A 23704-nucleotide genomic window follows, 5' to 3' on the forward strand; every position below is an offset into this window, starting at 1 on the left:
CTCATCTAGAAAAGTATTTTCTTGCAGAAATTCTGACTGCTTGTATTTATGTATAATCTATGTTGGAAGTGGTATGAATTTATTTTTATTATTTTAAGTACTTGTAAGATATTTCCTGTTCATTATGAAATTTTGATAAATTGGAAGGGTGGCCATTTCAATTGCAGATCAAGTAATGTAAAGTGAATACCTGCAGAGGTGAAAAAATTGTTCAAGAATGTGAAAAGTAGAGTTATAATGTAATTAATGTGTTGATACCTATCACTGGTATATTATACCTAATGGCAGATTTTCATACTAAATAATACATTATTATTTAATCAAAACACTTCATATATACAAAGTCTTAGAGTAAAAATCTTTGAATTAGATCGTGGTGGAAATTCAATAAAGCTTTAAAATAAAATCATTATAAATTTAAACATCAGTATTAAGAATCCATTATTCTTTTAGCAAAGAAAAAGTATAACGAAAGCATGGCCACCGGTGGCGGTCCGGTTGGCAAGATAACACAGGCAGAGGAAATTGCCCTAACTGATAGGGATCCCAGGCGGGATATTATCTGGAGGTACCCATTAGATAATTGTTAAAAGTATCAGTTATTTTTTTTCGATACGGTCAAAATAATGGTAATGCGCAACTGTTTCAACCATAGATGTTACCTTTTAATATATATAATAATTCCCAGAATGAAAGTGAAATGATATAATGGAAACAAAGTAAACAACTATTTAACATGACACAATCTAGTTTACACTGTCTTGCATGATGTTTTGTAGCTATATGAACCATTAATAGGGAAATACATCTTATGTTCAGTGATTGAGCCTGTGGAATATGCTGCCAGTGTTGCAGATTTGGTTGTGCAACAAGCACCAAGTAAGTGTCTTATAATCAACTTTTATGAGGCCTTTTAAAGTAAAGTTCAGTTTGTATTGATATTAAAACGATAGTCAGGATTGTTCTTGGGGCCCCTTTCTGATAATCAATGTCTTGAGTTTCCTTCTTCTCTCATCTTGAATTTCTACATGTAGAATGATATCAATTGAAGTGATGTTTAGTTTTTGTACACAGTACATGTTTTATATAGTATGTAACCATTGCCTCCAGTTAAGATGTAGTATAACATCCTATAGGGGGGTTAGAATGACTTCTATAGTAAGAAAGTGGTCGAAATTGTCAATGTCTACATATATTATTAGATCCTCGATGAAGATTCCAAATATGATTGTTTTGTTTCTTTACCAACAGTATATAATGTTCAAACAAGCTTCAACATAGGAGCAAGTACTCCTATGGCAATGAGCTTAATAAAACAAATCTTGAATTTAAATTACAAATGAATCGAAAACATGTAAAAATAAAATGTTCATACCTGTATATTAATGAAATGATAGCCCTTTCTATTCACGTATTATGCCTCATTGCCTGTATCTTGACATGAGTGCCATCAACCGCTCCGACTTCATTTTGGAAACCTTGTATGAAAAAATACAACTTGTATCAAATACTAAAAAATATGATTGTTATTTCAAAGGTAAAATACTTAACCACACTTTCCGCACGCATCCTGTAATCCGTTTATGGCACCTTCAGTACTTTGAATAAGCTGTGTTGATTTAGTTGATTTATCAGTAATTGACCAAAACAACATGATTTTATGATTTTTACATTGTTTCAAATCAAAAACTAATATTAACCTGTACAGTAGCATCAACTTCTCATGATGGTACATTTATCCACCAGGCACAATCTTACAAATCACACAATTTAAAAACATTTCTACACAAGTTTACACAAACGTTACAACACAGCATGACAATAATAACTTGACAAGCCCACATGCTTTGTCATTATAAATTAAGTGTCTTTGTTGTGATTGATTCTTTTTAAGTAATTCACGATATTGCTCTTCATAACTTCAAAAAAAAAACGGAAATCCACATCAATAAAATGATTTTTCCGTATACGTCCTTCCGTGAGTCACCTCAAAATATTTGGCTGTGAAACCAGCAAAGAAGTACATCAAAACAGGAAAAGTCAAAGTTACCGGCGACACTGTAAAACTTTTTACACTTTCAATTTCCAACCCCGTTGGAAATTTAATGTCCTGCAAGGAGAACAGATACGGCGTGAATTGCATGGGCCTGTGCGATAACGATGTGATGCGCTCCGGTTGCGAAAAACTGCAGGCAGCACAATACCGTCATGAGAGGAGGGAGATAGTTGCTCCTCATCGTGGCTGTTCCTATGGTGTGCTCCACGATGCCAATAATGGCATGATTGATTTCGGAAAGAATCTTTATCTTTTCCGGACACTCTTAACAGCTAAAATTTCAAATGTGTTGTTTCTGTCGGCAAATACCTGCGGTCGATGAGACAACCTAAATCTACGGTACCGGTAATATCTGTCGAGTTGCCTGTCCGACATGACAGTTGAGATTTACTTCACGTGAGACAGCTACGTAGTAGACTCACTGGCTAGACTCAATACATTGAGTCTGAGTCTGAGTCTCTTTGTAAACACCGTTAAATTACAGTCTGTAATAAGTGAGTGTGCGTCCAGACTCAAACTTGAGACCGTTCGTATTCACGGCCACTGGCAAAAACAAGACAACAGAGAACAAACTCATGTTATACTTTAGATTTCTTTAAGGCGGTCGGCAAGATTCCTCATCTCCGCCTTCTTCGTAAATTAGACGTCTACGGCATACGGGGCACCTCTCACCAATGGATCAAGGATTTTTTGAGCTCCAAGACTCAACAGGTCATCCTTGAGGGTTCCACATCCAGTACTGCTCCTCTTCTATCAGGAGTCCCTCAGGGCAGCGTACTAGGTTTCGTTGCTCTTCTTACTTTTCATCAACGACCTACCAGACTCCATCTCTAGGAGATCTACAGTGCGCCTCTTTGCCGTCGACTGTGTGCTGTTTGGAAAGTAAAAACAGCAGATGATGCCAGTGCCCTCCAGGGTGATCTTAATAAAAATATTGGATATGCCTTACAACATCCATGGCCACACACTAGAATCAGTAGACTGCCAAGTATCTAGGACTGAACATACATAAAACTGGAATCAACATATAAATTACACAGTCAAGAAAGCAAACAACACCAGGGCTTTCATATCCAGAAACACATATCAGTACCCTAGAGCAACAAAATACCTTTGCTACCAGACACTCGTCCGCCCAATAATAGAGCATGGCAAAACATTAGCAAAATTGGAATGGTCCAGCGCAGAGCAGCCAGATATTCTACTGGAGATCATCACCACAGAACTAGCAGTGTTACTGTCATGCTACCAAAGCTTCAATGGTCCACCTTACAGGAGAGACGTGCATAAGCTAAATCTGTAATGTATACCGCATAGCCAACCAGATGGTTCACATACCGTCGAACCACCTCATTTCAGCCACTATATTCGAGAGAACATGACCGGAAATTACTGCTACCCTTCGCAAGGACCATGGTGTATCAACACTCCTTCTCTCTCCAGACGGTATCCGGTTGTGGAACTCCCTGCCCCAGACAGTTGTTGAAGTGCCTTCCTTGACAATTTCAGATCAGGGTTACAGGCCGTGCAGCTCCGATAAGTCTTCCGTAATATTTTATCTGTAAATATAGATATTTATACTTACACAAGACGTCCTTGGTTTGCACACGCAAGTTACTTATCACGGTACGATGACCCACCAGTTGGACTGTACCTATTTGGAAGAAGCACCTTAATAACAAATTAAGCTCGGTATCATTTATACATACCATTGTTTTACTAAAAAACATTTTTTGGTATATTTAAACGATTGTGTTTATTGTGGTAAATCTAATTTGGGAGTAAGAGAGCTTTAACTGCTTAATTTCAGTTTACACAAACAACTCTATATGATTTACTATGAAGTATGCATAATTTTGTATCATCAGAAGTCATGCTGTTGATATATCTTTGGAGACTTGAATCATCATTATGGTTATATTAAAAATATATGATACTATTTTTAATGCATCCTAATGATGGATGGATGGAGTTTTTCGCATAAATATTACCTTAAAAGTAATGTCATGTCAATAAATACATTTTAATCTCACTGAAACCAAAGTACTCGTATATCATTTAATGTTTGTTGATCTCGTTGGATTTAATGAAACACTTATTTCCCGGAGCAGTTCATTGCGGATCTTGCTCTCCGCCAATAGTTCCTTCTGTTAGTCTATCAGCTCCACCGAGCAGTACCGACATTCTATAAAGATACATATTCAATCTTTCAAGTCAATTCAATTGATAATGTTTGCAACACCACTTTGGAAAAAAATATATTGATATGTTATTGTCATTCAAACTTAAACAGAAAAATGGGATAGGTTCAATATGGTTTTCACTTTAGAAATCAGCAAGTTATGAATAAAATCAATACTGTACCACTGTATGGAATCTGAAAGCTATTTATTAAACTTTAACCACGCACTGGTTACATATTGGAAAGCATGTTTAATAAATGTTTTACAAAACGCGCTTTTATTGCAAGTAGATTGTGATTCACTTTATCTAAAGGTGCCACAGAATTGCAATTAATGTACAGAGTGCAAAAGACTGGAAAAACTGGTAATTGTTTGTATCATAAAATATCATCATTAACTCTTTATTTAGCGAAACATAATAATACAAGAAGGTTGTTGTGACCTTGACCTTCAAAGTTTGAACGCTAGTCTTGTGCATGACACATTCCGTTGTTTAGGTAGGTGACTTATGCTAATCAAACCATAAATGAGAAAGATACGGATAGGACCAAAAGGGAACGGATACGACCAAATCGGACCGACTGACCTACGGGTTTTCTATATAGCTGCCACTTCAGTTTATGTATATAGAAGAACAACTTGATACACTACAGAATAGCATTATTAACAATTCATTGGCGAATACTTTTACTGCTTACGATCGCACTTCGTCAAGTTATTCGCAATTGGGCAATTGTCTTTGTCAGCCAAGGCAATATTTATGCGAAAAACTCATTAAGTACAAGAATGCCAAGTACCACCACGGAATACAAAACAAGAAAAATATTCATTTATACCGTTTTTGTTTTGTTTGCTTTTACAAAATGTTAATAGAGAAACAAAAAAGCTATACTGTCTTTTTTCGTTTTTCACTTTTGATAATCCAAACAAAACGAAAGAATTATTTGAGAATCGTTTTCGTTTTTCCACTGGTTGGTGCTGGGAAAGATCCTTTCTAGCTTGCTGCGTCATGTTCGAGGGTTAACTTAATCTCCTATATATAAGCTCAATCCTAATTCAAAGAAGCAGGGGTGTTACAAGTGGTTTAGTAACACTCATTGACTGTTAATCCGTGGGTTTAAACAACACAAGCCGATAAATTTTAACAATAACACTGGTATATACATATTCTTCCGAAATCGAAGTCCTCCTGGCAGGAATTTTCTGGTGATATCTCTCTGTCTTTTTCATCGGTTGACGCATAAATAGCGTGTAATGCTGCCTTACCTAATGCTTTGGCGATCACATCGCTGACAGCTTCGATTAAATGCGGATGGTGTGTTGAAATTGAGAATTAATTGAATGGACGACCCCGCTACATTTAGTTATATATCCCCAGAATACTGGCGTTTGTATGCAAGAATATAATCTTGGCTTATACGAGATTTTTTAAAGCAAGGAACCTCACAAAGGAAAACGTCACATTGCGGGCAAAACTACACTGTGTAATGTCAAGGAAGTTTCCTTTTTTCACCACTTGCCATATTCTCCCTGGCGAAAGGATTTTAGACAATGCATCTCTATTCTAAAAGGGTGTATTTCAGTAAGTGCCCTAGGGAAGTGGTTCCGAGCAGTTAACCTGTTTAGTACTTGAGAATTTGGTCTACCAAGCTTACAAATGGAAAGGGTATTACAAAGATTTCATAACTCAACAAGCTCCTCAACAATGCGTTCCCTAAACTGCTTGCGAGTCATCGGTTTTCTAACATTGCCCCTATATTTAAGCTATGAATTCAGCAGTCAACCCAAGAAGAATCATCCTGAAATTGGCAACTATCTGATTTGAATGATCAAATCCGCCCATGTCTTTGTCATACGTCACTATATGAATAAAGTTTAACCACATACTCACACGCGTCAAGTTTATCATCTTGAACGTTTCCGCGTAACGCCTTAAACAGTAGATAATAACAAACAATATAAAAAGGACGTTCCGTGTACGTCATAAAATGGCGGCACGTAGTTTGGTGGCAAAATAAGTGACATTGCTAAAGATATATATACGATAAAGAAACACAATATTATTATGTGATACAATAGCCTTTTACAAGTAGTGTAGTGAAAATCGTAATGATAGGCAAACATAATAAATTATTACTACTATATAGTTTTGTTATATATCATATACAAGTTTATTATTTAGACCGTTGGGAAAAATCGTTTTAAATTGTTTGATCCATATTTTTTTCTTACATAGGCGGTCTTAATTATTATGAACAACATCTATTGGATGAAAAGAAAAATCTTACATTGAGCATTCGTTATCTTATGATCCAAAATAGATAGAAGCATTAGATATAGAGTTGATTAAACAATTTTTGATATCATATATTTGTGAATTCATTCTGCAAGAAAAAAAATGATTAGTTTGTCCAACATATTGAATATTAGATGGTTTACACGTTATAAAATATATATTACATCGCTAGAAATACAATAAGAATCAAAGTGTAAATCATATGTTAAGCCTGTGACGCTTGTATAAAATTGAGAACAGAATTGATAGTGGTACACCTGTGTATGTATTGTTGTATTACAAGTAATTTTACCTATCGCTCGAAGTACATTCTGATCACGTACTCCCTGGCGGCCCTCCCATCAATGTTGTCCCCAACATCAACTCCATGATAATGTGTGTTATCATTGGGGTCGATTGGGTCCACAGTATCAATATCCCTGCGATCGATCCCCAGATTGTGCAATGTGATGCAGTTTCTAATATTCATACACGCCCTTTCTTGAGAACAATTCAACTTCCTCCGAAGTACCTGACAACAAGAAAATGCATTGTTTTGGAAAAAAAAAACATTGCAAGAACAAAATACTTCATATTGCGATATTTTATATAATTAATACATTGTCATACATTTGTATAATGTTTCTTAAGCAGAGGGAAATTTTTAAAAGTGTTAATGTTATTCTACCTGAAATCGTTGCTTTAAAATTCCAAAAGTTTGCTCAACAGTGACCCTTGTGCGACACAGTGCCCCATTGTAACGTGCCTGTGCCTCTCCCACAGGATTCATGTAGGGGGTTAACATATACCTTGTACAGGCATAACCACTGTCAGCAAGTAAAAACCCTCGCATATCACCTGTGCGTAAAATATGTCATTTCATTACAAATACACAACAGATCAATTAAAAAATAGCCAGATTGTCCCGGTACTTTTAACTGCTTTATCTATGAATCCTATATTTATATCCGTATGAATGCATGCTATAACTAGATGGGAAGCATATGGTTTCATTTAACAGTACTAATGTATCCATTGATTAAGTCATATACATGTTCATACCATCTTCAAACCTCATTCGGAATGCACATTGGCGCCAGATACGTGCATCGTGTGTCCTCCCTGGCCACATCACTACTGCTGATGTGATCCTTTATGAGGCATCACATACAGCCTGAAATATACACAGTATAATATTTGTGATTTCAATAATGCTAAATTACATATAATTCAAATTCATAAAATATATTTCAAATCAGTTCAATAAATGTTATGTTTAGTATAACTTTATAATTGAGTAGAAACTCAGGGATTAAGATGGTTATGGTTAATGAATTCAACATCTTTGAAAATGGATAACATTCAATTCAATTCAATTTACCTGAACATTTATTGTAGGAACTCCTTTCCTCCCAATGTAATCCTCAGGATTGGCCGATGGCTTCTTTATCGTTAAATGGGTGCAATCAATTACCCCGACAACGTTGGGAAAGCCTGAAACATGATTATGTGTAATTTTAGACTGAGTAAGATTTTTTTGTTATTGGTCCCAGTCTTAGGTGATCATAAAACAGGAACTGTATATCATAGGTTACTCTCAATGGTTCCTGTAAAAACAAAGTTATGTATTGAAATTCATTCTCAGACTTTTAAATGGAATATTTCATTACATCAAATGAGGAATTGGATCATTCATCAAGATTTTATGTATGTGTTACTTCCTTCAATACCGTTAAAATGTATGTAGAACTCCTTGTACATATGCAATTCTAACTTATTTTACTGAAATATTTATATCAACAGTAATATTTGCATTGAAATGAAGAAATATGTCACACAGGCGCAACTTCATTTATCTCCAGTTACATGTCATGCTTAAAAATCACTTGTCAAACCCTTTGTATTATTACTTACTGCATGCATATTTACATAAATCCAGGTAAACATAAACATACATGTATTCATGACAGAAAAGACTATAGGTGAGCTATTTTTAGGTTAACCTACATAACAGGGTACAAGGTTTACTTCCCACTAGGAATACTCTCCTTCAATGGAGGTGACATAAACAATATTTTAAGCTGAGTAATTCCTTTAAAGTTTAAGCTTAAGAAGTGAATATTTAGTGGATATTACATACCAGCCATGGCACCGAACTGCTGCTTCACTTGGCGGACACGATCACCGGAGGGGAAGCAGATATACCGGTCTGCAAGAGCAGAAAGCACCTGTCCAACCTGGCGGCAAACTCTGCTTACTGTGGGATGGCTCAGGTTGACAGTGTCACCGACAGTCAACTGGAAAGCTCCTGTTGCCAAACACCGCAGATAGCTTAAAACACACAACACCAAAGGTATTGCGAAGCATCTGCCTGTGTCCCGGGCAGCTGCCGGGCATAAATCAACAATAAAGTAGATCGTATCCGGCCAGAAACGAATGCGAGCAAAGATCTCCTCTTCCCTAAGGTCCTCCAGAGGGTTACTCATATCGCGAAAAATACGAGGACGTGGCACTTGCCTCAGATACATGCGATTTCTAACGATAGCTCTATGTCCAGCCGCCATCTTTGAAGGTTGCAAAGCTTCTAAATTATAGACTCAACGTTTGAGACTCAGACTTTGGACTCAAACTTTGATCTCAGAAACATTAGTGAGTACCGTTTTACAGCCCAAAGTCTGAGTTCTGAGTCCTAAGTCTACATTTGAGGCTAAGACATGTACGTGAATACGGGCCCAGGCCCAGCCCCTTAAAATGGTCTAAATTCATTTTTATTTTCAATGAAGAAGTTGTTAAAATTATCTTGGAGGAGTACCCCGGCCTTATACCAACTGCCAACACTTTAAATAATTAGATAAAAATGAAGGCAGTTCTGAACGAGGGGGCCAATTCAGTTACCTCTAAGGTACCCTCCCCCCATCTTCTGTGAAATCCTCGATCCCCTTGATTTTAAAACTATCTAATTTGAATTAATGAAAGTGTATTATATCATAACTCATTGGCACAGTTGGAGAACAATATTTGATAAGCATATGGACAGCTGAAGCATATAGAGAGCTGATTTTCATTCTTGTGTACAGGTATACTTGTTACAAACACGGAACTATTATGATTGGTGCCGACGGGAATTTAAGTCAAGTTTACCAATATATGAAGCAATCTTTTGCCATAGTTGTTCAATTTTAGCTATGCATACTTTTTTCCCCGATATAATAGATGTTGGTTCCACAATTGACACGTTAAACACACCTGATCGACATTCTTAATTGCCCTTTAATTGTTTCATTTCCTGACCTGATATTCATTTCGAAGCTGTCAAGAAGGAATGGGTTGAATGACTCAGTTGTAATGGGGCTGAATAATTTACGTTTATAAGGGGTTAAAATGACAGAGGATTTAAATTATTTATCACACTAGGGTTGGTGTATCGAGGGTTGCAACGCCTATGTGTTGAAACAACCTAATATTGTAGTTAACTCCCCTGGATAAAATTGCGCATTTGAAATTGAATAGCGCGAACTTTTGATTGTTTCAATTGATTTCAGTTTGAATGTTATATACGTGGCAAGTGTTTTGAAATTTTGAAATAGGGTAGGTGATGTAAGCATCTCATTCTCTTCATTTATACATATGGAACTACTAATAACTGCTTAACTCAAGATATAAAGTTCATCATTCACTACTTGGCTTACCCAAGCAGATCTTGGTTTCGTATCCGCCGGTTAACCCACAGGAGGACAGGTCATCCGAACACAAGTCCACCACCCTCTGATGCAGAGCTTCTTCTTTCTTTTCCTTCAAAGGCAGTCCTTCTCCTCCTCCTGTCCCTTTCTTGTGGGCTTTCCTTAAGGCTTCCTCTATCTTCCTATGCCTTTGTAGGTTGTCCCATTTGTTTTTTTAGATTAATTCCATTTCTTCTACAAACACCTAACACAGACAGCTGCTCAGCCATTCTGTCCCATATAATGCCTTTCATTTCCGGGCTTGGTTTACTTGACCGCAGCTTGTCTTTGTTCTCTTCGCACAGAGTCAACAACAAATCAATCTCCCCAGGTGTAAAATTCACGCTTTTTACCTTCTTTTTACTCTCAATTTTCAGGCTTGCATCTGCAGACGACATATTTGATGAACAGGAAGTAACCAGTAAAACCACAACCCAACAGTAACAGGAAGTAATGTCAATTTAGCGATTTCGCTATATATTTAACGATTTCGATATGTAGCGATGATCGCTAAATTGATACCAACAACTGAAATTTTAGCGACTCGTCAGGTAAAATAGCGAATCGTCAAAATGTAGCGATTGTACCAACAACTGGGGCATTATTAACAACAGCTGAATTCTCGGAGTTGAACTTAAGATTGATAATCACCTGCCTTTATATATATGTTGTACTTGCCTGCTTGTAACGATCTTGATTTGTACAAAGAGATTGAAATGATGCGAATGCCTTGTATAAATTCTGTTCTAGAATAGTCACCGTCATTCAAGCAGGCGATTGGAACGGACGAATAGTTCAAGGTGTCATGTCACCTAAATCTGTACTGCTAAAACGATTTGTGCATCAGAATAACCTGAAATCTGCTCGGAGTGTGGATGAATCAAACGCTGATTTTATGTTTATTCCTAATGGTACGGTACTTGACCATGTATTTATTGAAAAGTCAACAATCAATGACGTGTGCTCATACAGAACTCTATCACCTGATCAAATCTTAACGTCAGACCATCTTCCTACATTAATTTCTTTTAAAATGCAAGCGTCAACAACTAAATCCGATAGGATCAGTAAAAGACAGTGTATATCATGGACGAAGTGCACTCACGCTCATTTGGTAAATTACAAATCATTTATAGCCCATACCCTTATTGACATACTCTGTAACAATACAGTGACGTGCGATCCGGACGAGTTAAACGAGAGACTCGTCAGTGCGCTTCATTCAGCCTCGGCACACCTTCCCGTAAGCACCTATAACGAGCACATAAAACCATACTGGTCTGCGGAGGTAAAGCATTCCTATGCGCATGTCCGGCGTGCAAAGAAAAAATGGTATGATCAAGGTAAACTCCGCGACGTCCATTCGCAGACTTTACGGGACGATAAAAGCGCCAAGCGTGAATTTCGTCGCACACAGCGACACCATCGTGATATGCACAAAAACAAAGTGTTTGATGACCTAGATAAATCCGCTGAATTGGATCATACAACATTTTAAAAATTATTGCGTGCAAGAAGTGGCAAAAACTTTGAAATATGTAATTGTATTTCCATTGATAACCATTCTTACAAATATGAAGAGGTCGCTGAGGGATTCAAACACCATTTCTCGAAAGTATTTAGTACGATGACATCGGCTGATAAACTAGATACAATGCAACAATACGAATTAATTGACTATTTGCAAGAAGATACGTATGCCACGAACACCATTACTAAAATAATTACATTCACAAAGGTGAATAACGTCATAAAAAGCCTCGCATGAAGAAAAAGCCCAGGTTTAGACAACGTATCAAATGAACACTTAATTAACGCAGACGCTGAGTTCACTTCGGGAATGACCTTTCTGTTTAATAGCATTATCGCGAAGGAACGCGTCCCGTTATCGTGACAAACGAGTGTTTCATCCCCGTCTACAAGGGACAGGGTAAGGATAAATCAGACCCCGCTAGATATCGGCCAATTTCTTTGATACCATGTTTCTGTAAAATATTTGAAAAAGTTATCATCAATAGGCTTAACACATTCACAAAACTAATGAAAATGGACTTCCCTAGCCAACAACAACAACACGGATTCTAGAAAAACTTAAGTTGCATAACAACGTCCATTAACTTTCAAGAGACTTTTCTGAACAATATTAAACGTGGCAGCGACGTCTACGTGGCGTGTCTGGACCAGCGCGCCGTCTTTGATACCGTGCGGTACGGCTCCTTAATGCTGAAGCTCGGACGTCTTGGCGTCAGGGGTAATCCCCTTCGCCTGCTTCTATCGTCATATAATAACATGCGTTGCGTCATCAGATATAGCGGCCAGACATCTAACGCCTTCGAAATCGTGCGTGGAGTCCGTCAGGGTGGGGTCATGTCTAGGTTTTTGTATCTACTCTACGTCGACGAGCTACTCCATACTCTAGAAAAAAAGTTAATATGGTGCAAATGTAATGTCTGTTAAATGTAACAACCCTTCATTCGCAGAGGACATTTCCTTACTAGCGACTTCCCCCAACAGTCTGCAGAGTCAAGGCGACGTCGTATATAGATACTGCCGCCGAAGGAATATCGAAGTTAACTTAACAAAGTCGTCAACCATAACATTTTCAAAACATCGTAGTCCCCTCCCGATAAGTGTCGTCTATGGCGACGCTCTTATATCAAATGCACCTTTTGCAAATCATCTCGGTATACTTCAACATTCGAACATGACTTTAGGCGAACGAATAAGTGGTCGAATTCAAAGGGCTCGAAACTCACTTTTTCAATCATTTCACGGGGCGTTCACCCCTTATGCGTGAATCCTCTTACCTCAGTAAGTGTGTATAAAAAGGTTGTTCTACCAATTATTTTGTATGGATCTAAACTATGGAATGACATGTCTAAATCCGATGAAAATAAAACTGATGTCTTCCAACACTTTGTATCAAAGAAAAATCAGGGATTTTCAACGCGTTCACGTTCAGACATGGTGCATTCTATGCTAGGGCTACACAGAATATGTTCTGAAATTGAGAGTAGAAAGCGTATGTTCTTACATAAAATATTACCCCTTCCTCACCATTGTAATACGAAACAAATATTTACTTGCAAGTATAATATGTATATACGAGATAGAAACACAGTTAGATCAGGATTTATTTCCGATATCAGCTACATCCTACAAAAGCATAATATTGTTCATATGATAAATGATTTTACATTGTTAAATCTGTTTTGCCATCCAAATACGTCTGGAAAGCACATGTCAAAAGAACAATCAATGCTTATGAAATCGACATGTGGAACACTAGAATAGCAAATGATCCAGAATTTATGTTATTTCGTATATTGCATCCATTTATCCAACCATGTATCATTTACGTCGTATGTAAACAATGATCATTTCGAAATACGACGCTAGCTATTGCCAAACTATGGTGCAAACCAACAGTCTAAAGAAACATATACTGTATAAAATGTAATTGTATTTACCAAGAAGACTTGTAGCATGTATTTGCCGAATGCGACAACACTGTCCACCTACTTAATGAGATTTTAGTGCATGTATTGTCAATTTGTTTAAATGACTTTGTAACTGAACTTGTTAGCCTTGATGCCATTGGCCTCTGTCTCCGTCTTCTTGACGCTTCTTTGTCGCCATTACTTGATACTTCGGATGAAAATGCATTCCTTAACGTTTCGTACACTCTAAAAATTGCGTTTAGATATTAAACGCCGTAACATGTTTAAAATCTAAATGTTTCATTCTAAACGTGTTTAATATCGTTTTAAGTGTTAACATCTAAGCACATATTTCTTTTAACGCGTCCGAGATCTAAACATGTTTCTACCGAGTATCCAAGAACGACAATTCCGTTTGGAAGGAAGAGTGCGCGTAAAATAATTTGTGTATTTGTCATCGCTTTATCAACAAATTGAAGGTCATAAGATTTATTCTCTGTTATGTATTTACGTTTAATGCTAGTTTGTATTATTTTCTATCTTACTCATGTAAGTTTTAGTAGTTTAGTTGTACATTTCATCATTTGTGGTTATGTGGTGAATTTCGTAATAGGTGGGTGGGGAAATAGTGAACATTTAGAATTGTTAAATTATGTTTAAGGCACAGTTTAAGACTGCCCCAAAATCAGGGTATTCTGACAATCTGTATTGCCCTCTAGTGTCTGTTATCATGAATCGGAATATTAAGATTTCAATAATAACCGGTGCAGCCCTTTTTCTTTGAACAGTTGTCTGAGTTGAACACGGCCTTATTGGCAATAAGCCTGTAACCAATATACAGAAACATATAGAACCTGATGTGTCAAAAAAAGACGTCAGCTCCTCAGGAAACATTGCCTCGCTCTTCCAACACCTGCCAATCCAGACCGCCCTCCAACACCTGCCAACCCAGACCGCCCTCCAACACCTGTCACCCAATCTCGGACTTCAACACCTACCACCCCCACCACATCGCCACAGGCTTCATGCTCTACTGGGAACTTATCAGGACTGGCCTCGTTGGAATCCTATGTACCAACCTACAGCGTAATGGTGCTGGATAGAGGGGACATCTTTAAAGTAAGTACTGTTGTATACCTTATTAGTTACTTTTCGCGGGGCTTAATATGCATCGTTGACAAAGGATGCATACCGTTATATAATATCTCGGCTGACACTTGTAGGTTGCCAGATTGCCAAAGGCCTTTAATAACACTGTAGCCCCAGTGGTAGTGAATACTAAAAATGCCTGTTTTATGACACCTATGGCCTTTTCAGTTCTCAAGGTAACAGGGCCCAATGACATTGTTGAAATTGCTAAGAGACAGTGATTAATTACGTCATACTGTACTTTAGATCCATTTAATACAGGCCTGTTAAATAATCTTGTGTCCTTAGCTCAAATTATTTTCAGCTTGAAATAATAAATTTGATCACAGTGACCCTGATCAGACTGTTCAGATTTGCCTGATGATTCGAGTCTACACTGATTACTAATGTCATATCGTTATGGGTTTATATTGACAGGTCATTCAAACTATGTGGAAATGTTTCAGATGTGGGACACGTTTATTGCTGAAACAGCATATCATGTGTTGGCGGTGGGCGGTTTTGATGACCGCGGTAAAAGATGTACCAGCTATACCCCTGCATTGGGATAAACATCAAGCCATCCTTAAAGGATGCCAGGGTAAATATATGTATACAAACCTTTGGAAGTACTACAGTATAATTATTATGTATCATTAGTAATTTGAGAGCATTTTTCCAAAATGACAGAACACTTGTTTATGTTTTAACAATTTATCCCATTAGAGCAAGAAAGTACTCCTGGGGTGATATAATTATAGTAAATGTTTGTTTCTTTTTGCAGTCATTCTTCACTAGCAAACTGTCTATGAAGGTCCGCAACATACGCTGGAAGTGGAACAGCAAGTCGAAACGGTCACAAGTGCCGAAGCCCCCAATGGTGAAATCGGCCAAGTTTGCTATCATCCCAGGAGTCAATGGTATAAATTTAAATGCACATTCAGGCTATTCTCCTAGTATTGAAGTATGAATACTAAACTGCATGGTCTTGAATTGTCTTAAAATGTCACTTAGACCACCTTGCACCCACAAGACAATTCCACATCTTTCTGCAGACAGATACATTTAATTTATAAGCTGTTCAACTTTAAATTTTAAACTGTTCAAGATCTGTTGCATAGTTTTAATGGCGATTGATGATAAAAACAATAAATATGAAAATCTTCCCGTAAGACGAGTTTGTTCTACAAACTTACCCATTGGTAATTTAACCAAATAGATTATAACTGACTTTGTTTCATTAATTTGACCTATTTTAAACAATACTAAAACTGAAAACTTTAATAACTTGTCCGGTAGCTTGTCAATATCTTGTAGTGAAAGCATAATTTATTAAAACTTGATGGCTTCTATAGTATATTGATGCATAATGACAGATGATGTAGATGAAGATGATTTGAGCCTGGTTGACGCCAGCCTTTTCCTGCTGAATGAAATGAAGAAGCCTGCTAAGATTAAGATCAGGCTCTGATTCTTAAAGGTATCTATTGAAATTTCCAATACAACCCTTCATATAATGAGATACTAATGTTGCTATCGTCGACTCATTACTGTTTAAATGTATTATGGCATTGCACGACTTAAACCTTCGATAAGACAGGAGTGGCCCAGTGAACCTCTATACTACTGCTCCTAACGACTACTTATCTTCGTTGTGGTTAAAAAACTTACAATTTTACAACATCACATCTTTGTATGTTAGTCTACCTTGCCTTGCTTACTTGTTGCAGCTCAGAGGAGGTCATTACGGGCGAGGCGAACATACATCGGGACCAACCCGGATGTGGGTGTTGCCAAAATCGTTGAAAAATACCCTTTCTTGGGAAACAAGAAGTTTGTAAGTAATTTAATATTATTAAGTTATATATTTTATTTCATCTTATTTATAAAGGTAATATCAATTTGGATTTAAGTCACAGACATATTGGCAAAGACAGTCGTTACCTGGCCTTGAAATAGGATCTTTCTAGTTGTTTTGCAGCTGCTACTGTCATGGCACAGTATTAATCTACACTACTTTTCCAGATTGAGAAGGAGTTCTTCCTTATGCAGCCTTCGCAATCCAATGCATCAATCTCCGACAACTGGGCTAGTGTCCTGGACAAACTGTGTAAACTGCTTGGGTTCAGTGAAGATCAGGTAACTTCATCTTGAATCTGTTTTGATTTGTTCAGTCAACTATTAATCAGCTCACTGGCCAGTTAAGCAAAACTGTGACTGATCAACTGTGACTGATATTTCAGTCATTGCAACGGGAAATCCAACAAAGCTGTTGGTTAAGCTTCCGACCTAACATTCTGTTAAATGTATGGATGAATAATGATACTCATTGTCACCAATTCCCATAGTGGGCAATACCCCAAGACGAGTGTTAGTAGTTGGACCAGTCATAGATGGTTTAACAGGCTTAAGTAGCTTATTTCAATTAGCTTAAATTGAATTTTGATAAATGAAAAATGGTTTAGTGTGATTATCATACAGGTAATTTTTATCTAAAGTATAAAAACTCTTAAAGAAGTTAATATTACGCAATTTATTGAAAACAAAAAATAATGAGATTAGCTTTATCCTGTTATAAGAGACTTAAGAAGTTTCGAGAAATTGGAGCCAGGTTCTCTAACATGCTCGGTTTAAAGTCCCATCCAAACGTTTGTTAGTAACTATAGTAATTTTATCACCCTGGGTAATGAACTATGCCTTGCTTGAATATATAGTATAGTGCTGGCAGGTGTAGAGGTCACCACCTGTGGTACTTGGTAGGATTTTTTTAACTTGTGTATCGCGACAAGGCGAGGTTCTTGTCCTGTAGGGTCAAATTATTTTCTAGTTAATACAGTCAGCTTTTCCTGATTGCTAGGATGATGATTCTACACCTGATGAGCTGGAAGTGCTGGAACGGCTCGAGAGCAGGATCAAGTACACAGCAAAGAAGTCCAAGGCATCCCAACCATCGATTTTCCGATGCTTGGTAAGTCAAAACTCTTTTCCGTCCTAATTCAAATTGCTTAACTGGATGATCGGCCAGAAGTATGTGACCTTAACTTTATGAAGCCAGCTGTCTGCAAGGATTACATGTGGTAAAAGACTTACAGAATTAATAGTACAAACAGATCCATCTATTAATTGTAGGGGTCTTGCTAGGTTTAAACTGTTTTCTTCAACTCTTGAGTATTATCTTTAGGCTCTATACACAAGTCATGACATTGTTGCTATACAATGAACAGGCTATGTGTAATTTATTAAAGTTTCAGTCTGTTTTGATTATTAAGCTTTTTAAAAAATAAATGTTTTTTGACAGGCTAGTGAGTTGGAAACTTCAAAAGTACCTAAAGGGACACCTTCAAGTTTGGCATAAGTGATGAATGCCGATGGGACCAGGGCAGGATGTGCCATCATTAGTGAGGCAAAGACATTGCTCGTGTTTGATGGTTTGATTGAGGGCCTAATGGGCCTAATGTTTGCATACTATGAATGGTTTTGTCGTACCCCAAGCACTTTCAGCTTTTGGGATTTATTCAACAGTTTATCCTAGAAGACAATACAAATAAATTCTACACAAGCTCGGGGTATGTAAAGATTGTTAAGGAAATGGAAAATGCCCCATAAATTAATGATTACAACTGTTTAGTTGAAGGATTCTACACAAGCTCAGGGTATGTAAAGATTGTTAAGGAAATGGAAAATGCCTCATAAATTAATGATTACAACTGTTTAGTTGAAGGCATATTACTTCATGATGCCTTCTGCATCACCTTAACATCATTGACAATAGATTGTTGAACACTGAGCTTTTTACCTAACTAGTATATCAGGGTCAACCTCATTTGACCATATTTATAGCATTTCAGTTATGTTGTGGTTGCATCATATTATTATATTTAACAATGCTGTTGACAGTTTTGTATGTCTGCAAATGTTTGTTAGTAGACCTACAATTATGCTTACAGTTAATCTTTTGTAGAATTTGTTTTTGTCATTTGAGTGACGCATGTTCTTGAAAAATGTATATTTTTGCAAGTGTAACCTTTGCTCTTATTTTTCGGAGAGCTCTGTTAATTGGACCACTCTTCAGCTTAGAAAATCATATTTTAAACGATATTACTATGTTAATCAATCTGTTTTGGAATGTATATTGCATAAATATTGAGTTCCATGAATTACTGTATTCGTCAAATAAGAACGATATTGTGAAAGAAATTTCTGCTGTTGTAATGTTACAGTGAATTTTTGTCGTTTTCAAAACAGAGCAAATCTATTATTATGTTATCAATTGAAACAGGTGATGATAATGATTCTAAATACTTGAATTTGACAACATTGTTTATCAAATGTTTACGCATTGATCGGTTCTATTACTAGACTTTGTGGTATTATTCCCTGTTTTTGTCTGAAAATGAATATTATAATAAGCGAAATAAATGGGATGGCATATGTTTATATTTGTTACAAAGCCAAGGTCTTTCCTTTCTTCTTTTTGTCAAAACATATAAACAGGCAAACTAAATATCATAATATTATTAAAATATATAATATTATTAAATAAGGATGTTGTTTGTATGCGTCTGTATATACATGTATCTTGACTTTGTCGCATGCTTACATATATTGTACATATGTTCCATCGCATTATTTGATGCACAGTTTTGCTCTCCAAACGTTGGGGGAAATAAAGGTATTGTTAACCACTTGTTAAGATTATAGGTTTAGACACTGATAGAGTACATTATTACATATGTGTATTAAATAAACTATCTGGTCTGTTCTGTTCTGTTCTGTTCTGTTCTGTTCTATAAATTATCCAGCAGACTGATCAGCATTTACACTATTACCAGTTGGCGTAAGGTTGATGTCTAAGAATATAACCATAATGGGCATGTGTGTTAATCTGGGTTGATAATCGTATGTATATAAATAAATTAAAATTATTGTACTGTATTTAAAATGCTTGTACTGTTCAATTTTCGAGACTTAATTGGTGTTTTGTACTAAGCAAATGGTCATAATCTCAAGTACCATTGATGTAACTGTTTTGTGATATGCTGCAAGACAAGGTCGAAACAACATTCTAAACATGAGGATTTTCTAAGCACGTTCATTATCTACATGTGGATTTTCTAAACACGTTTATAATCTAAGCGTTTCGTGAAGTGTTTAGATCTAAACGCGTTGAAAATCGGAGACCAAACATGCGTTTAGGAAAACTTTTAGGATCTAAACGCAATTTTTACAGTGTATTCTTTCATTGTGAAATGCATGAAAGCTTACTTCTCTTGATGACTGATGTCTAGGTACATGTACACTTATAAATGGCCCTTAGCATAAATTGCTGTTTTTCGATACACAAGTGTTAAATTATTTCCAAGGCGTTCAAGCAACGTATGATTACTTACTCAATTATGTATTGTATATTGTATATCGACTGGATATGGCACAATTGTTATATAATGTGTGTTTTTCTATTTATATATGTATTTTCCTATCTTTATTATTGGAGGCAATAAAATATTGAATTGAATTGAATTGTCATGAAAATGGCGATCATACTTGTGTATACTGGAACGTTAATTTATTTTGTCATGTCACTCTACAATGGAGTTATTTCTCGTTTTAAGTCTTGTTATAAGAGAATGTTTTGAATTTGAGTGGAAAACAAAGGTGTATACAGGTCGTGTGTACCTTATTTGGACCATATGGTAGTATATAAACGGGAGGTTGGGTCTTATGATAAAACAGATATATCAATGTTAATAATAAAACAGATATATCAAAGTCAGACACATATATGTAATAAAGCCTCTTTATGGATATGCAACCGACTCATATCAGATATAACTGTTACTATTTAAATGGTATTTTATATTCTTGGTTTCCATCCCCGCCCTTTACTTATTAAACATGGTGACATACACGTCTTTGACCTTTGAAAACAAGCATGTCAATGGTGAACATATGCCATATACATATTATGTTCCAGTCAATTGTAACCACGCCAGAACCCCCACACACCGCCCCCCCCCCCCCACACACACACACACACGCCCCCAGGTCTGAGAAATAGCGGTTCTTTTGACTTTCGGTACAGCCAAGTCGGAGTAAGATCTCAGTCCTTCGGGGACAAACTGCTGGTATAACCCTCGCCAAACGCCCCGCACCCAGGGGACCCAAGGTTAGGCCCATTCCCCGCTATTTTTGGCGCAAAGACAAAACCACCGCATTCACCTGGCACTGCAGGGCCACCTGGAAGGTAAAAACTCGGCTCATTTCCCGGGGGGGGGGGGGGGGGGGGGTTACAATTGACTAGTGCATTATGGAAACGTTAGCTAAAATAAATTACAAAATTCGATAAAACAAAGTATAAATATTAATTATTCCAAGCATGAAAGCTATTTTTTATAAGAGTATCTCATACATTAATGCTTTGTTATCTTAAATGGTAAATCGAATGAGACATTTATAAGTTCATCTACTGGGTTTCTGTAGGTGAGTTGAACTATGGCGACAGTTAACATTGCCATGAGCATGCACACTGCCATGTATACAACCATTACCCGTAACTCTTGGTGTCGGTGTAACATTTGTCTTACATATTTGCTCCCCTTAGACTGTTAAATATCACCGACGTAAACATTAAGGGCATCGACGGCATTATAAAATTATGTAATTAAATATTGCAATAAAAAACAACATTTGCGTTATGGTTATAATATTTAAAAATTCAATAATGTACTAAATATAACTTGTGACTATTTTTCATACATACAAAATAAAAATTATTATTATGACTTGAGTAAATTTACAGATACGAATAATCGTCCGTTAAATTACGTTTATAATACTCCGAAGGTTCAATGATATATGCATATAACTAGGTTAAATCTGCCTGAATGAGCATAACATCGGTTGCTAAACAGTTTGATGACACAAGAAAACCCTTTTGTGGTCGAATTAACAGTCAAGTCCCCCTGCAGACCAAAATGGGAGTGACTAAAACTGCTTGCAAGCTGCATAGACAATGTGAAAAGTCTCATTAAGTGGGAGGGGTAAAGGGTTAAATAAGATAAAGTCATAGACCAATTAATTTACGTGGCTGACGTATGACAACCAAAGTACACATAATTCTTTATTTCCAAACAATATGCATTATAATTTATAATGTTATTGCATTATTTTTACCTTTCTCAAAACACATGCATACATTAAAGAACTGAGTGTGTTGAATGCGGCCATGCCTTAATTAAACTGACAGTCAAGTTCGTTAAATACAAAAATATAAGGAAACATAGATCCTCGAAAGTTGACAGTAACAATGAAGTTTCTTAACTAAATAATTTGGAGAAGAACATTTTTTTAAGCTCTAAATGATATTATACATCATTATATCAAAGGTCTGTTTATTGCAGTTTCAGAGAAGAAGATTTTCAATGATGTAATTATATTCTATATAGAAAACCTGTCACCCCTTGGACAGGGCAGCTTTAAACCACAGGGCCATACTTTGAACAATCTTTGTAAAAGACAACTACATAGTACATGTATGTCAGACAGCATACACAATGTTAAGGAAGAAGTTTGAATTGGAAAAGTGAAGAAGTATTTTTTCCCTCTTAATTTGTGCTTGGTATTCCATTCATATAAAATGTTACGTTGATAACTAAGTGCTGCTGGTGAATATTAGGCTCCGCCTACTGTCTATTGTTATTCTTGTTACTGCTGGAGACTTTTGTACATAGCAAAGTTGTGTTGACTATCATGAGATGTACGTATATCATTATTAAAGTATGTCACATTGAGTTCTCTTTATATACACTGGCCATCAAATGTTATAACATGGTGTCAGAAGTAAATCACACTGCTAGTGATAATGGAATACCAAACATAATAATATTCTTTATAATATATCCATCATAAATCCACACGCAATACATATCGCAAAAAACGGTAGTCCGTATTCCACTCTTGTGACGTCATGTCATATTAAGTATCGTTGCACGATGTTAAAATGACGTCATTAAACCAAAGAGTGCGTCCTTAAAATGACATTTATTATGAAAACATGTGGCGTTTAAGTGATCTAACCAGTATTCAATGTATATAATAAACGGGTTAATAGTACTGCGTTTTGATCCGGAATGTCTTTTTCGACTCTCGTGGCGACAAGTAAACACAGTTCATAATGCCATGAGCATGCACATTGCAAAGTTAACAACCATTACCCTTAACTCTTGGTGTCGGTGTAACATTTTTCTTACATGTTTGCCCCCCTTTGACAGTTTGTTGACACAAGAACCCCCCCCCCCCCCCCATGCGACGACGAGTAGGAGTGCCGCCGCGATATGCGTAGAAACAACGAAATGGAGCAATTTGAAGAATCAAAGATACTTATGCACCACTTAAATGTAACCACGCCCCCTCAGGTCCGGGGCTATAGCGGGGGAAGGGGTCGTATTTTTACCTGTTTTTTGTCAAGGTGGCCCCGCAATACCGATTGAATGCGGTGTTCTTTTTTTCGCGCCGAAATAGCGGGGAAATGGCCTTACTTAACATTCAATTAGCGCCAGAAATCGGTCCATTGACCCCACAGGACGAAGATTTTACCTGTAATTGGCTGGGCCGAAAGTCAAAGTCCCCACTATTCCCCGGATCTGTCTGCGTGTGTGTGGGGGGGGGAAGGGGCGTGGTTACAATTGACTGCATTACGAGCTTTGAAGTACAGCACTATTGCTTACGTTAAAATCAGACTTTTTAAGGATATCTATATTCTTAAATATTTTTAAATTCTCACATTCGCGACAAGAACAGCACTTTTAATGATTCCTGACACAACCTAAACCAGAGAAAATTATGTTATTCAACGAAGAATTATTGTTGTTGTTTTTATAACATACTCTGTAGTTGAACACTTA

At 36.7% G+C, this 23704-nt stretch overlaps 1 protein-coding gene across 1 annotated transcript; it reads right to left on the minus strand.

Annotated features, from left to right (window-relative positions):
- Positions 1-6827: 6827 nt before the first annotated feature.
- LOC128242998 (putative nuclease HARBI1) lies at positions 6828-9000 on the minus strand. The gene is made up of 4 exons (XM_052960466.1): positions 8655-9000; positions 7896-8008; positions 7686-7688; positions 6828-7046 (listed from the first exon to the last, which is right to left on the minus strand). The coding sequence occupies exons 1-4, from the start codon at positions 8998-9000 to the stop codon at positions 6828-6830; spliced, it is 681 nt and encodes a 226-aa protein (XP_052816426.1).
- Between the last annotated feature and the right edge of the window lie 14704 nt (positions 9001-23704).

This window comes from Mya arenaria, chromosome 8 (assembly GCF_026914265.1).
Source record: "Mya arenaria isolate MELC-2E11 chromosome 8, ASM2691426v1".
NCBI lineage: Eukaryota > Metazoa > Mollusca > Bivalvia > Myida > Myidae > Mya > Mya arenaria.

Excerpts from the sequence above, each read along its gene's own strand:
- LOC128242998 (XM_052960466.1), bottom strand. The coding sequence starts at position 9,000 with ATGAGTAACCCTCTGGAGGACCTTAGGGAAGAGGAGATCTTTGCTCGC. Across the intron at positions 8,009-8,654 it reads GCAGTTCGGTGCCATGGCTG|GCTTTCCCAACGTTGTCGGG; the intron begins GTATGTAATATC and ends ATCATGTTTCAG.